Source organism: Tupaia chinensis, unplaced genomic scaffold (assembly GCF_000334495.1).
Source record: "Tupaia chinensis unplaced genomic scaffold, TupChi_1.0 Scaffold000318_1, whole genome shotgun sequence".
Lineage (NCBI taxonomy): Eukaryota > Metazoa > Chordata > Mammalia > Scandentia > Tupaiidae > Tupaia > Tupaia belangeri.
The window spans coordinates 2,443,395-2,456,747 of record NW_006159811.1 but is presented as its reverse complement, the minus strand read 5'-3'; the positions used below and the strand labels follow the sequence as shown (position 1 = coordinate 2,456,747).

General features: G+C 38.4%; 1 protein-coding gene across 3 annotated transcripts in view; it reads right to left on the bottom strand.

The window, feature by feature from the left end:
* The window catches only part of PRKG2 (protein kinase cGMP-dependent 2), a 102,801-nt gene that overhangs the window by 61,774 nt on the left and 27,674 nt on the right, over window positions 1-13,353 (bottom strand). For all 3 annotated transcript variants that reach the window (XM_027773062.1, XM_027773063.1, XM_006151454.3), the window contains 3 exons: window positions 13,037-13,150; window positions 11,032-11,137; window positions 6,499-6,562 (listed from right to left, as the gene is read on the bottom strand). In XM_027773062.1, coding sequence (XP_027628863.1) covers window positions 6,499-6,562; window positions 11,032-11,137; window positions 13,037-13,150 — 284 coding nt within the window. The remainder of the gene's footprint in view (window positions 1-6,498; window positions 6,563-11,031; window positions 11,138-13,036; window positions 13,151-13,353) is intronic.

Genomic DNA, 13,353 nt, shown 5'->3' with positions numbered 1-13,353 from the left:
GAGCCAGGAAGGGCCCGCGACGTCCCGCGGTCGGACGCAGCCTTGGCGCCCCTAAATTCTGTTCTTTAATGTAGATTTATCCTCATGAAGTATCAAATTATTACTTAATTTTTTGGGGGGGTCTTTTTTTCTATCACAATAAGCTTATTGAAGACAATGTTTTTATTCTTTAATGTAGATTTATCCTCATGAAGTATCAAATTATTACTTAATTTTTTAGGGGGGTCTTTTTTTCTATCACAATAAGCTTATTGAAGACAATGTTTTCTGGGAACCAGCAGTAGCGTAATGGCTATGTCGCTGGACTCCCACATAGTCGACTGTGGTTCCTGTCCCTGACCCGTTGGCTTAAAACTCACGCTGGGCATGTGTGTGTGCATGCCCAGGATCCCAGGAGGAGAATGGAGTAGAAGGGATTGCGGCATGACCATTCCCCCTGGGGGGTGATTTCTCGCTTTCTGTCTTTATGTCTCTCTCTGTCTGTCTGGTGAGCGCACATGCCCTATAGCGAAAACCTCTAAAAAAAAAAAAAAAAAAGACAATGTTTTCTGAAACACTCAGAGCATCTGAAACATAGAAAACACTCAGTAATGATTGCCATGTTAAGGAGAGACCAATAATGATTTGCTTAGGTGTTACTTTTAACTTCTGAACCCCAGTTTTCCTTTTCTGGAAAAGTAAAATTATGTTACCTACTACACCTAACATTGCTTGAGGACCAGATAACAAGCGTATCTAAAGTATCTGGTGGGGCATTTTGTACAGATCAAGTACCTGGAGACTATTAATTCCTGTGAAAAAGCTTTGAGTTGGTTAAAGTCTTCTATTGGAAGACATGAGTATTCAAAAGTAAAGGACACGCCCAGTCTCCCTGCTATTGGATATGGCCATGTGATTAACTTCCATTGAAAAGAATCTGAGCAGATCTGTGTGCCACTTCCAGGCTAGACCCGTGAGCTCTTTCACACACATATTTTCATCTTTTTATCCATTCATAATGGCATGGCCTGGAGGAACCTTGAAAAGCACATGCTGACGCTGACTGAGTAGCCATCAGATTGGGTTCCTGAATGAGTGCGTGGAGCCAATTGGAACCATCTTTCCTAACTGCTGTGTGAACAAAGACAAATTTCTATTTTATTTGACCAATGATGTTTTGAGTTTCTTTGTTTTTGAAAAAGATATTTAATTTTATTTATTATTATTTTTTAATTTGATCAGAGAGAGAGAGGGAAAGTGGGAAGCAAGACGCCAGGTCTGGGATTCAAACTGCAGTCACACATGTGGGAGTCAAGCATCTTAACTACCATCCCACCTGCCAGCCCCGATGTTTTGAGTTTCTTTGCATCACAGGTTATTTACTCTAATTCTTTGTTCTTTCCCACTTTAGCTTTATCATAAAGCTTTACTCTAGAGAAGCTCAATTTTACGGAAGAGATGACTATGACCCTCAAAGAGGGACCATGGTCCCACAATCTAGGTGTCTTCATTATGTAACTAAAGTCCAGTTCTCTTTATTAAAACTGCTAGAGTCAAGATAGTTGTTTCTGTTTCAAGCAGACTGCTGGTCAATCTCTCTGTCTCTGTCTCAGGTTCCATTTCCACTATTTGCATGAAGCAGAACCCCATCTCTATCTCCATCCCCACTACTTGTATGAAGCAGAAAGTAAACAAACATGGAGGAGTTTTAAAGGGTTCTTAGGCTGTTTGATTACTATAAAGTCTCTAATGTTTGCAGAGGTGTGGCCTCAATTCCTGTCAACCAGCTAAGTTCAAAGGGGCAAGGCTTAAAAGGGGAGAAAGAGCTTTGTTGTTTCTTAAGGGCCAACCTTCTTAGTGGTATTTTTTCCCCAGGGATGGTTCTTTGTCACCCAAAACCATGGGAGGAAGATAAATAATACCTCCCAGTGTGTTGACAGTAACTTCATAGATCAGAAAAGGTTGTGGAAATAGGTCAGACCAAAAATATATAGTGGTAAGTACTGGCTGTGATGCTAGACTGCCCAGTGTTTGTCAACTGGGGAGTGCAGCCAGTCAGGCCAGGGTGGTCACCAAGACCAAAAAGAGAAATGCCAACAGCACAGTTACTGTCCTTGTTGGTGCATTGCAAAGGGGTCCCTTAGAGGGCCAAGAAGCCATAGACCTTATCCTGTAGAGCAAGGGATTTCAAGCAGCTTTTATCCTGACCTATAGGAAGAAGTACATTTGACATGTACACCCCACACACACACAAGAGCATGGACACATGTAGACACTTATGTAACAGTGGAACATGCTTTTTTTCAAGAAAAAACATACTTGCTACTCTGTTTAGAAATGTCCCTCTAAATTGGTTTTATGGCTCTGTATTGAGTTGTGACCCCTGGTCTGAAAAAATGCTATAAAGAAGATGGCTAGAATCCTTGAGAGTAATTACCTAGTATATGGCAAGATGAGAAAATAAGGAAGTCAATTTCAGAGCTGATTGAGAGGTCGAGATCAGAAGAAAAGTAGCTAAACACAGCAACAGCCAAAGATGGGGATTTTTTTTTTTTCACAGCAAAGAAAATATTCATTCTACGATAATCTAGCAAAGTGCTAGAATCTGAGTGCCTGTGAATAGGATATATAAAACCAGGGGAAAAGTTACAAGGTGATAAAGAACAAAGACCAAAAGAAGAAAGTCCCAACTCCCTTGAAAGTCCTTAGTTTTTGGTCAGAAATCTTAATCACAATGAAGTATTCTTGGGGACAGCAGGTGGCATACTGGCTGCAGCATGGGACTCCCACATGGCCAACCTGGTTTGAGTCTAGGATTCTGAGGCTTGAAACTCAGGCCAGGTGTACGTGTGTGCGTGCCCAAAAATCCCAGGAGGAGAATGGAGAAGGGATTGCGGCATGGCCATCCCCCCAGGGAGTGATTTCTCACTCTCTCTCACTGTTTCTGTCTCTCTCCTCTCCAATGACCACATGTACCCTAAGTCAAAAACCTTAAAAAATTTTAAAAAGAAGTACCCTTGATATATAACCAGAGGTGTGATGCATGCATATGCAAACACATATGTACCCACATTCCTTCATATTGTGACTATGTCCCCAAGTTTTTAGTTTTAGTTTTTAGTTAAAATTTTTTCAAGGGATGGGTAGGTACCTCAGTGGTTAAGGTGCTGGATGCCCACATGGCTGACCATGGTTCAAGTCCCAGACCGGGTGGCTTGCTTTCTTATTTTCCCTTTCTCTCTCTCTCTCTTTCTCTGTCTCTCTCTGGCCAAACAAAAAAATAATAATAACAAATGAAATAAAAATAAATAATTGTTTAAAAAATACTCTTTCTAGTTATTTGGGTTGTTACCAGTTATTTTTTTGTTTTCTAAGTACAATAGTAAAATATCTTTGAAATTTTAAAGCAAATACATCTGGATCAGGTGGACCCTAGTAACTATTCAGCCATGATCTAGTATCTAATGTTTATTTCCAAGGAACCAGATCCTGCAAAATGTAAATCAATAGAAAAAATTCCTACTTGGAGGAACCAAGTATATTAAATTCTGTTATTTAATCAGCCAAGGTGCAGTGACCAGCCCCTTTCACTGCTGATAAGGAGACACCAATACCCACCACAGTTGATTGACAGTGGGTAGTGATAGGCAGGATCACAATCTTTAATCTCCAGACTTTGAACTAGTGAATGACATCACTTGCTGCCCTATCTTTAACTAGCTGGTCCATAAACTGAAGAAAATCCAATTATGTCAATTTTCCTTTGGTTCTGAATATAATTGTTAAAATGAGAAAAACCCTCTGATTTTTGTGTTAGAAGGGAATATAGGAAAGACAGACTAGACTTTTAAAAGATGATTAAGAAGTGGAAAATTCCTGAAGAGGTAAAAAATAGCAAGTTCCAAATACATGCATTCTGTTCACAACTGAATCAGTGCTTCTCAGATTCTAAGAACCTGATAGATACAATTTTAAAATGTGGATTTGGGGGCTCCTACTCCAGTTTCTGATTCAGTAAGTGTGGGGTGGAAGCTGGGACTCTGCCTTTTAGTCAGCAATACCGGTAATCTGAATAAGGGCAACGATATTCCACATTACTCCACCATCCCCCACCCCTACCCCCTGCCATACCTTCCTTTGTGAAAGATGGCAGATCAGAGGCCACTAGGTCAAATACCAGAGCTCTGTAACAGAGTTAGGTGACTTAACAATCAATCACAATGTTTGTACGTCAGGACAGCGCAGTCAAATCCCAGGCTTCCCAGATTGATCACCATGCGTGGGAGCAGAAACTCCTCCACTCCTGTCTTCTGAGCTACACAACTGCCAGGTGCAGGAAGCATATTATCATTTTCATTATCGTTAATTGTTCCACTCCATTCAGAATCTGCATCAGGCCTTATGATTATCGTTAGTTAACCCTTAAAGCACACAGGTGAGTGTGCAGTTCCTACGTCCACTCTCATTTTCCCATGAGAACACACCAAGAGGCTTCCAGGCAATGGTTGCCTCCAGGGCTGAGCGTTCTGGGAGATTTAGGCCAAAAGAAGAAATAGGGGTGAGCGCTACACCCTCAGAGCACGGCACCAACAGCCACGCCAAAGCCAAAGTTTGAACAGACCTGTCAGAACAGCTGCTTGGTGATAGGAAATTCTGAATTTTTCCCTTTCTCTCTCACACACACACACACCACACACACACACACACACACACAGCTCCGAAATCAACTCCTAAACAGCATGACAGACTCAGCCTGTTTTTTCTTAAAGATTATGGAGCCAGTTTGTTGGCCAGCTGGTCCCAGAACTCAGTGGGTGCTCAGTCGTAACTCTGCCTCAGTGATTGGCTGTTGTCAGGGCCATGTTGATGGGTCATTAGTCCCAACGATGCTAGTAAATTATGTGCTTTTCTTAGAGCTAAACAGATCCCATTACTCCCTGGTTAATCACTTTCACATTTGAGAATTTTCACACATTACAGAGACGCATTTGTTTGCCAGGTACGAATAAAGAGCCCTTTATAAACTGCTGCTGTCTGCAAATGCTCAGATACCGTAAAGCCTTTGCAGGGTGTTTTAAAAGATGAGACTTTCAAACTCAAATTGTGTGTTAATTAATTCTGCATTTGAACCCCCATCTATATACTCTGTAGCTCTTGCCTGTGGCTGCTATAAATATGTCTAATTTACCATTTATTTTTAATGATACTAAATTTTCATATTTGCTGTCAGCATAGAATTCCCCTCTGGTGCATCTACTCTGTTCATATTATATTAAAAACAGATTTTCTTGGTTAACAAAAAAATATTGGGCCTCTTCAGCTTAAAAAAAATCTTCAGAAATTAGGATGAATTATTAATTTGTAACATCTGTGATTGGGTTATGTTACATTGGGAAAATCCCAAGAGATGCAGGGTAACGGTCTTCTTGAAAATGACTTCATATCTGAACCCCCTGGGGACATGAGGCCAGGCAGTGTCATCATGGCCTGTCCTTGATAAACTGCTGGATGGGTTCCATGAACTGTAAGTGGAAACATTACTGGTGTCACAAACACTTAAGGACAAAATGGCCCTTGCTCCCTTCTCAACAGATATTAGTTTACACCATATATTGTGATTGACGGAGGCATGAATCTGTCAACAATCAGTCATGCAGTGTTTTGCCTCTCCTCCCACTGAGAACAGCTTTCTAATAGTTCAAAGTCAAGGTGTGACTCCTTTACAATTCCCTACCTCTTTTCAATGCCATAAAAGCCATTTGGGTTTCAATGAAATCAACTCCCCCCAAAAGTGAGAAAGGTTATTTGCTTTGGATTTTAATCTCTGAAATCTGAAGAGGTTTTCATAAAATGTATATCATTAGAATTGAAGGTGCATGTCATGAAAGCATTATTCACGGAAAGACTTGAGTAGTCTTGGACTAGAACCAACCATCTGGGTAATGCTTAAAATGAATTTTTGAACACATTCCAATATGCCGTCTCCCCCTAGATGTTAAAATAGGTAAAGTGCTTCTTAAGTACAGTTTTTTAAGATGTTATTTTCACAGCCTCAAGTGTTCAACCACGGAGTGTTTCATAGTTTGATTCAGAGGCTTGTCACCAAGAGCACCAACATACTCTTTCTTTGCTCCATTTCCTAATTATGCATCACTGACTCCTTTATACTATGAAAACCCTGTAAGGGATTGTGATGTTAATTGCGGAAAATCAAATGCCTCTTGAGTAAGGCAGATTAGTTTTATAAAATACTGTATACTAAAAAGATTAAAATATGTAAATCAAATTTCACTTTTCACATGCAAATTCAATTTTCTTTTATACATTGCAAGAGTTTAAACCCTTCCTATTCCCTTCATTCAGCTGAGTTGGCCTAAGGGTTTTCAGAATAGAAAAAAGTTCTTGATCTCTTATAGACTGGTGATCTACTATCTTTTCCTTTTTATTTGTTTACAGTGCTAATAGTATCTAGACTCTAAAATCTTCTAATGATTTTTTTTTTATTTCATAATTTCTTACCACTTCCAAGCAGTCAATGATCTTGGTTAATTTATCTTCAGGTAAATTCTTCAGCAAGGATACACTTCGAAATGAAAAAGAAACACGTAATTATCTTCCTAAATTAAACTATAAATACAGATATACATAGATATTCTAAAATCTTTACTTTTTTTAAAAAAATTGCTATTATAGAAGCATGTGTACTCATTGAAGGAGGACTAGCAAGGAGGGAGTGGTAAGAAGGCAGCCCTCATGGGAAATCGTCATGCCTCAATCCTTTCTCCTCCATTCTCCTCTCAGGATTTTGAGCACACATGCACACATGGTTGACATGCTTTTCAAGATGCTGCATCCAGGACCCAAACCACACTCTTGGCCATGCGGGATCCAGCCACCCTAACTACCACACCAACTTCTGGTCCAATATATTTACATTTTTAAAAATACAAAGCACAAAAATAAATATAAATTCTCTAAAGTAAAAAATTCCAAATAATTGAAAAGATATAACATAAATATTCATATGAACAAATTGAAAAAACAAAGATCTTATAAAAGTGGAGAGACAGGGGTCAGCTGGTGGCATGGTGGTTAAGGGTGCTGGACTCCCACATGGCTAACCACGGTTTGCTTTCTCACTTTCCCTCTCTCTCTCTCTTTATCACTTTGTCCCTCTCTGGTCAAATTAAAATAAATAAATAAATGAAGTTAAATAAAATAATTCTTTTTTAAAGTAGAGAGATAAAGAATGACTATTAGAGTTGGAAAGGGTGGTTGGGATGGAGTGGCATGGAGAGAGCAGACTGATGTTGAATAACCAGAACCAAATTGCATATGTAAAAGAAATAATGCCTGCTGTTTTAAAATACAGTATGGAGAATAGAGTTAACAACAACTGGGGCCTGCAGGTGGTGTGGTGGTTAGGGCACTGGACTCCCACGTGGCTGGCTGTAGTTTGCATCCCAGACCTGGCAACTTGCTCGCTCGCACTCTCTCTCTCTCCCTCTCTCTCTCTCCTCTGGTGAACATGCATGCCCTGTAGCAAATTGAAGAATGATAATAATGATAAGTAAAATTAAATATATCGTTCTTTAAAAAAAGTTAACAACATACCGCATATATTACTATATTACAGTAGCCAATAAAGAGGATTTGAATGTTCCCAACACAAAGGGCAAATGATTGAAATGATAGGTATAGTAATATTAATTATCCGTATTTTATCATTACACATTGTACTCTTGTACTGATACATCACATTGTATGTCCACATATAAGTAAAAGTATTATGTTAAATTATTTTTTTTTAAATTGAGTTTCATATGTATTGAAAATGATTGATGGACATAATCACCGACTTTTATCATAAGCAAATAAATGCTAGTAGTAAGATAGCATAAAGGGGAAAAAAAGTCATATTTTGAATATTTGGAGAAAAACATTTACGTGTGTCATCGCTTTTCAAAATGAACTATATCTGGAAATGTGTTTCTTTTCACATCACAACATCTCCTCTGCTAGCTTAGGTGAGGAGGTCTACTTCCAGTGGAGAATCAGGTTTTTGTCTAAATCCTTGTAGTTAAGTAAAGATAGAATGGAGGATGTGAAAGTCAGCCTTGAAATAATCTTGGATTATCATTCATACTGTCCTGTCTTTTAAAATTAATGTTAGCCAGAGGCACATTTTTACAGATAATAATATACAGAGAATAAAACAGAATACTAAAACCTATTGGAAAAACTCATAAATTCCCCTCACTATGGTTAAGCAATCAATCAAATTACATTGTTCTCTTAAAGAAATTTCTCTTCTATTTTGCTCATTTTTATTCAGGACTATACATGTAATTTCTACAAGATAAATACTTCTTTCTTGTCATGTAAAATTTAAAATTCCTAAGGCCAATGATGCTACTCTTAAAAGACGGTCGGATCTGATTTTCGAAAAGGCAGAGCGCTCTGGACTGCCTCTTGCACATGTGCACCAGGAGGCTCGTGGCCAGGAGATGTGTCCAGCATCCAAATGTTTCCCTCATAATTGTTTCTGATTGCAAAACACTGGAACACCCTCCTATGGGAGAGCAGATAGATGCTTTCTGTCCACTCTAATCTCATGGTGCTGGAGCCAGGTGAAGAGATGATGGACCTAACCAGCATGGCTGGATCTTAGAAAAAAAAATACTGAGCAAACAATTGCATTAGAATAATAATGCTAGTTTTATAAAGCTCAAAAATAGATTACATCAAGCTATAGGCAAAAGCATACAGAATTGGAATGAACACTAATGAGCTTCCTGTATATTATGAAACAAAGAGAGGGATCAGCTGTTGGCATAATGGCTAAGTTGCTGGACTCCCATGTAGCCGACCGTGGTTTGAGTCCCGGACCTAGTGGCTTAAACTCACACCAGGAGCATGTGCATGTGTGCCCAAGATCCCGAGAGGAGAATGGGGAAGAAGCGATTGCTCTATGGCCATCCTCCCTGGGGGGGGTGATGTCTCACTTTCTGTCTCTCTGTCTCTCTCTGTCTTTCTGGCAAGCCCTATAGCAAAAATCTCTCAGAAAAAAAGAAAAAAAGAGAGAGAGAGAAAGAAAAAAGAAACAAAGAGAAACGTGTTTCCCTAATCTATCTCCCCATTAATAAAATAGTAAAAGGGTAACCAAAACTTGTCACTGATTAACACATCCTCATCATGAAAAACCTTACTTCTGCTTAGTAAGATTTAGTTAAATTCTCTCCTAGATACCTGTCACTTTTGGAGACTGGAGGGGAAATGGATATGAGAAAATTTCTTTTTTCTGTTTTCTTTTTATGATGGCAGGGATCAGGTCTATCTTGCCCATCACCGAATCCACAGTCTTTGGTACATGGTTAATGAGTATTTGTTGAGTGAATGAAACAACAATAGGAAGGAAGAAAAGAAGGAAAATATACTAGTGGATTATGTGAGCTCCTTCCACTAAGACAACACTTATTAGACTCCAAGGGTCTGACCTGCTATGCCTAGTGGTTCAGATCTTGTCTCAGACACTCAAACACAGCCCATACGTATTGGCTGACTTATGTGTCACATGACCCATAGACACTGACTGACTTAAGTATCCCTTTACAGTCCTTGTGAAGTGTGGCTTATTAGCCTTAAAAGCTGACCTCTGTTGCTCAGTTGTGGGATTCTGAGGTCACCCATCATCAGGGAGACCCTGCTCTACGATCGCCAATCATTAGTTGGCATTTGGGTAAGGCACCTGCCTGTCATTGTTGCCGCGCTCTGTCTAGGAAGGTAGATCAGCAAGATTCTATATGAGAATCTATGAGACACCTTAACACCTGCAATGTTCTACTGGCTAACGGCATGCTCATCCTACACTTACTGAATCCTCACTATTTGCCAGCCGCTCTACAGCCCTAAAATCATCAATTTCACAGGCTTGTTATGCAAGATAAAAATCACTACTAAATAAGAAGAATTTAACATTCATTTTTGGAAATTACATGATACATTATTATTGTTACCTGTTATCATAGGTAACATTTCATTAGAGTATGAATTGCAGCCTCAAAGACTGTCAAAACTCCCACAAAAAAAATACACAAAAAATGTAAGGAACTTATACTCAAAAAGCCTTCTAAATGTGGAACTGGCTTTTCCAACTACACAGGCAGTCATTTGTGTATAAAGTGATGCATCCAAGTCATTGAGGTCCTGAACAATTCACATAATAAGAATGTTCCAAAGACCCAGGACAGCTTGACAAGTAGAGTAACATTTTTGGCAAGTTACTTTGCTATAAATAATAGCAATTTGAGTAATTAGAAAATTGATGTGGTTAGACAAATAAGAAAAATAATATCTCAGAAAAGCAAGTAAGGACAGTAAAATAAATTACTTTAAATATTACTCTAAAAAAGATAATATTAGGGTCCAGCAGTTAGCATAATGGCTATGTCGCTGGACTCCCATGTAGTCAACTGTGGTTCAAGTCTCGGACCTGGTGGCTTAAACTCACGCTGGGCACGTGTGCATGCGTGCCCAAGATCCCGAGGGGAGAATGGAGGAGAAGGGATTGCAGCCTGGCCATCCCCACTGGGGGGTGATTTCTCACCTTCTATCTCTCTGTCTCTCTCTGTCTGGCGAGCACATGCACACTCTAGCAAAAACCTCTCAAAAAAAAAAAAGATAATATTAGAAAAGTTATCTTTTTGCTAACTACTCTCAAATTTTAAAGGTCTTTCAAAACCAACTGAGTGGCCCAGGTGAATATTTTAGAAATTTATTGCACATTTTTCTATTCAATATACTATGATTACATCAATAGAAGGCAAAGAAAATAGCTGGAAAAACTAATCAATGCAGAAGGCTAATAGAAATTAAATATAATTTGTATGTATAATGGTGTTTACTGCAAGGGAATATTTCTATACTTTGATTTAATGGTGTGGTAAATCCTCAAATGGAAAAAGCTATAGAAAAATCATTATTCTGATAAAATTAACATACCCACAATATGGTTACTTGATCATCTTTTATTTCCACAAGGTGTATTCTTACCTTCGTAGGAAGTTTCTGTATTGTTCATCTCTAGCTTGGGCTGTCCTCCTCATTATATTCTGGAACACCTCCCGATCTAATGCCCAAGTTTTAACATTGGTAATAGCTTTAGAAAAATCAAGAAAGTAATTAAATAGTGTTTAGTAACCCATTAAGAAAACTTTCCAAAATGCAAAACAATGCATTTGTTGTATGTTCTTATAAAATAACATTTCTTAGAAAACACATTACTTACACATGCAAATGAAAGGAAGCAGCAAAATAAATAAAGGCTAATTTTATAAGTCATTTTGGTTTTGATATACACCATGATTTAGAATTACCAGCAAAAGATTTCCTTTCTAATTATGTTTTTGTTAAAATGATATTCAAATTAGTTTGCAATTCCCAATTAGGCACTTCATCATCAGGATGTAGTTCAGATTTGTGCTGTGATACAGAAGAAAGTCAGCCAACCTGTAGCCAATCCATAGAATGGACAAATTCACAGCAGATCATTGGAAAATTAAAGATTTCTGTGTATGTGTGTGTTTCTGTGTCTATGTTGTTTAGACATGGCTACTCAAGGGAACCAAAAGTGTGTGTTTCAATGTGTCTTTTTATGTTGTTTAGACCTTGTGGCTAAAGGGAACAAATATAATTTAAAGATCTCTGGTTACTTTTGCATAAAATATATACAAATAATTCATAAAAGATTAAAAAAAGAAAGTTTTTAAGAATTTTTTTTAATAGGAAAGACATTAAAGGCTAGCACAAACTTTTAAAAGGAAGTGGAGCAAAAGTAGCAGTTGTGAAAAATCTAGAAATTATTGTTATAAAAATTTAAAAAAAAAAAAAGGGAATAATGAGAACCTACAAAGCAGATCAAAACTCAAAGCTCTGGTTTATTGAACTTAGAGCAGGCATTCCCAACCCCCAGGGCCACAGACTGGTACCTGTCTGTGGCCTATTTGCTGTTGGCCCACCTGCTTTCTCCTGTCCCCTCCCTCCCCACATCACCACAAAGCAGATGGTGGGTGGCAGGTGAGCCAGTGAGTCTTCTACCTGTAGTCACTCCCTATCACTTGCATTGCTGTCAGGGCTCCACCTCCTGCCGGATCAGTGGTGGTACTGGGTTCTCATGGGAGAGTGAATACTATTGTTGTGAGATTGTATCATTGCATGTTGCAATGTGGGAGGGGGGTGGAAATGGGGTGCACGGTAGAAGTTGTGCCTTTGGATCATCCTAGAGCCCCTCACGCCCCATCCATGGAGGGATTTTCTTAAGTAAGGCAGGTCTTTAGTGCCAGGAAGACTGAAGACCACTGCTTAAGAGTAAATTAGAACTGTTTCCATATTCTCATTAAAAATTCAGATCCCTGGGGCCTGTCACCAGAGATTCTAATTCAGATTTAGTGGAGAATGCCAGAAAGTGCCTTTTTATCAAATACTTCAGCAAGGCTAATGCACAGAAACCAGTCCCAAACATCTAAATGATTCAGAAGAAAACCCAAGATTACCACCAATAAAGTCAAGAAAGATAGGAATCCTTAGCAAAAGCAACTAAACTAATTCAACAGTAATTCATGAAAACTCTCATTACTCTAATTCATATCCCTTTTGATGTTTATACACATTTGTACATTGGCTTAATTAATTTTTCTGGTTTATAATGTAGTCAGAACTGCATGGAGATCAGAAAGCAAACATTTTGGATGAGCCAAAAGCCAATGTCCATGTAGTAAAAAGTGAAGAGATTATTAAAGCAAATAATGGAATCATTTAGCTAAAGTCATTTTCATATTTTATATATCAGTATCTAATGGGAATGTTCTTTTTATCTTGTATTATTTGGGCAAGTGCTTTAATATAAATCCTATTGTAGACATAACTTTAGCTTTTCTATTAATAAGAAAATATGGGGCAAAATAAGACTTAAGGCTCTAGATCAGGATGCAGTTGTGACTTAACTAGATTATGCTGAACACCATGTGACAATTCAAGACAGCATTTCTTCTCCTGTTACCTTTCACAGAGGCAGTCCTGGTACAGTTGTATAAAATGGCTAGTTCCCCAAAGGTAGTCCACATAGGGATGGATGACAGCAATTTCTCCCCTTGGAACACCTCTAGTCGGCCCTCTACCAAGTAGAATTTAAGAAAAACACAGTCAAAATCTGATTGGGTTCCATAAATTTAAAATAAATAAATAAATAAATAAACTTACAGGTAAGATATTTCATGATTCTCATTATCATATACTGGTTAAGAATTTAAGAGTACAAACTGAAACCAGCTCTGCCATCTACTTACTATGAGCTGGATCACCTTGAAAGGGTTACCC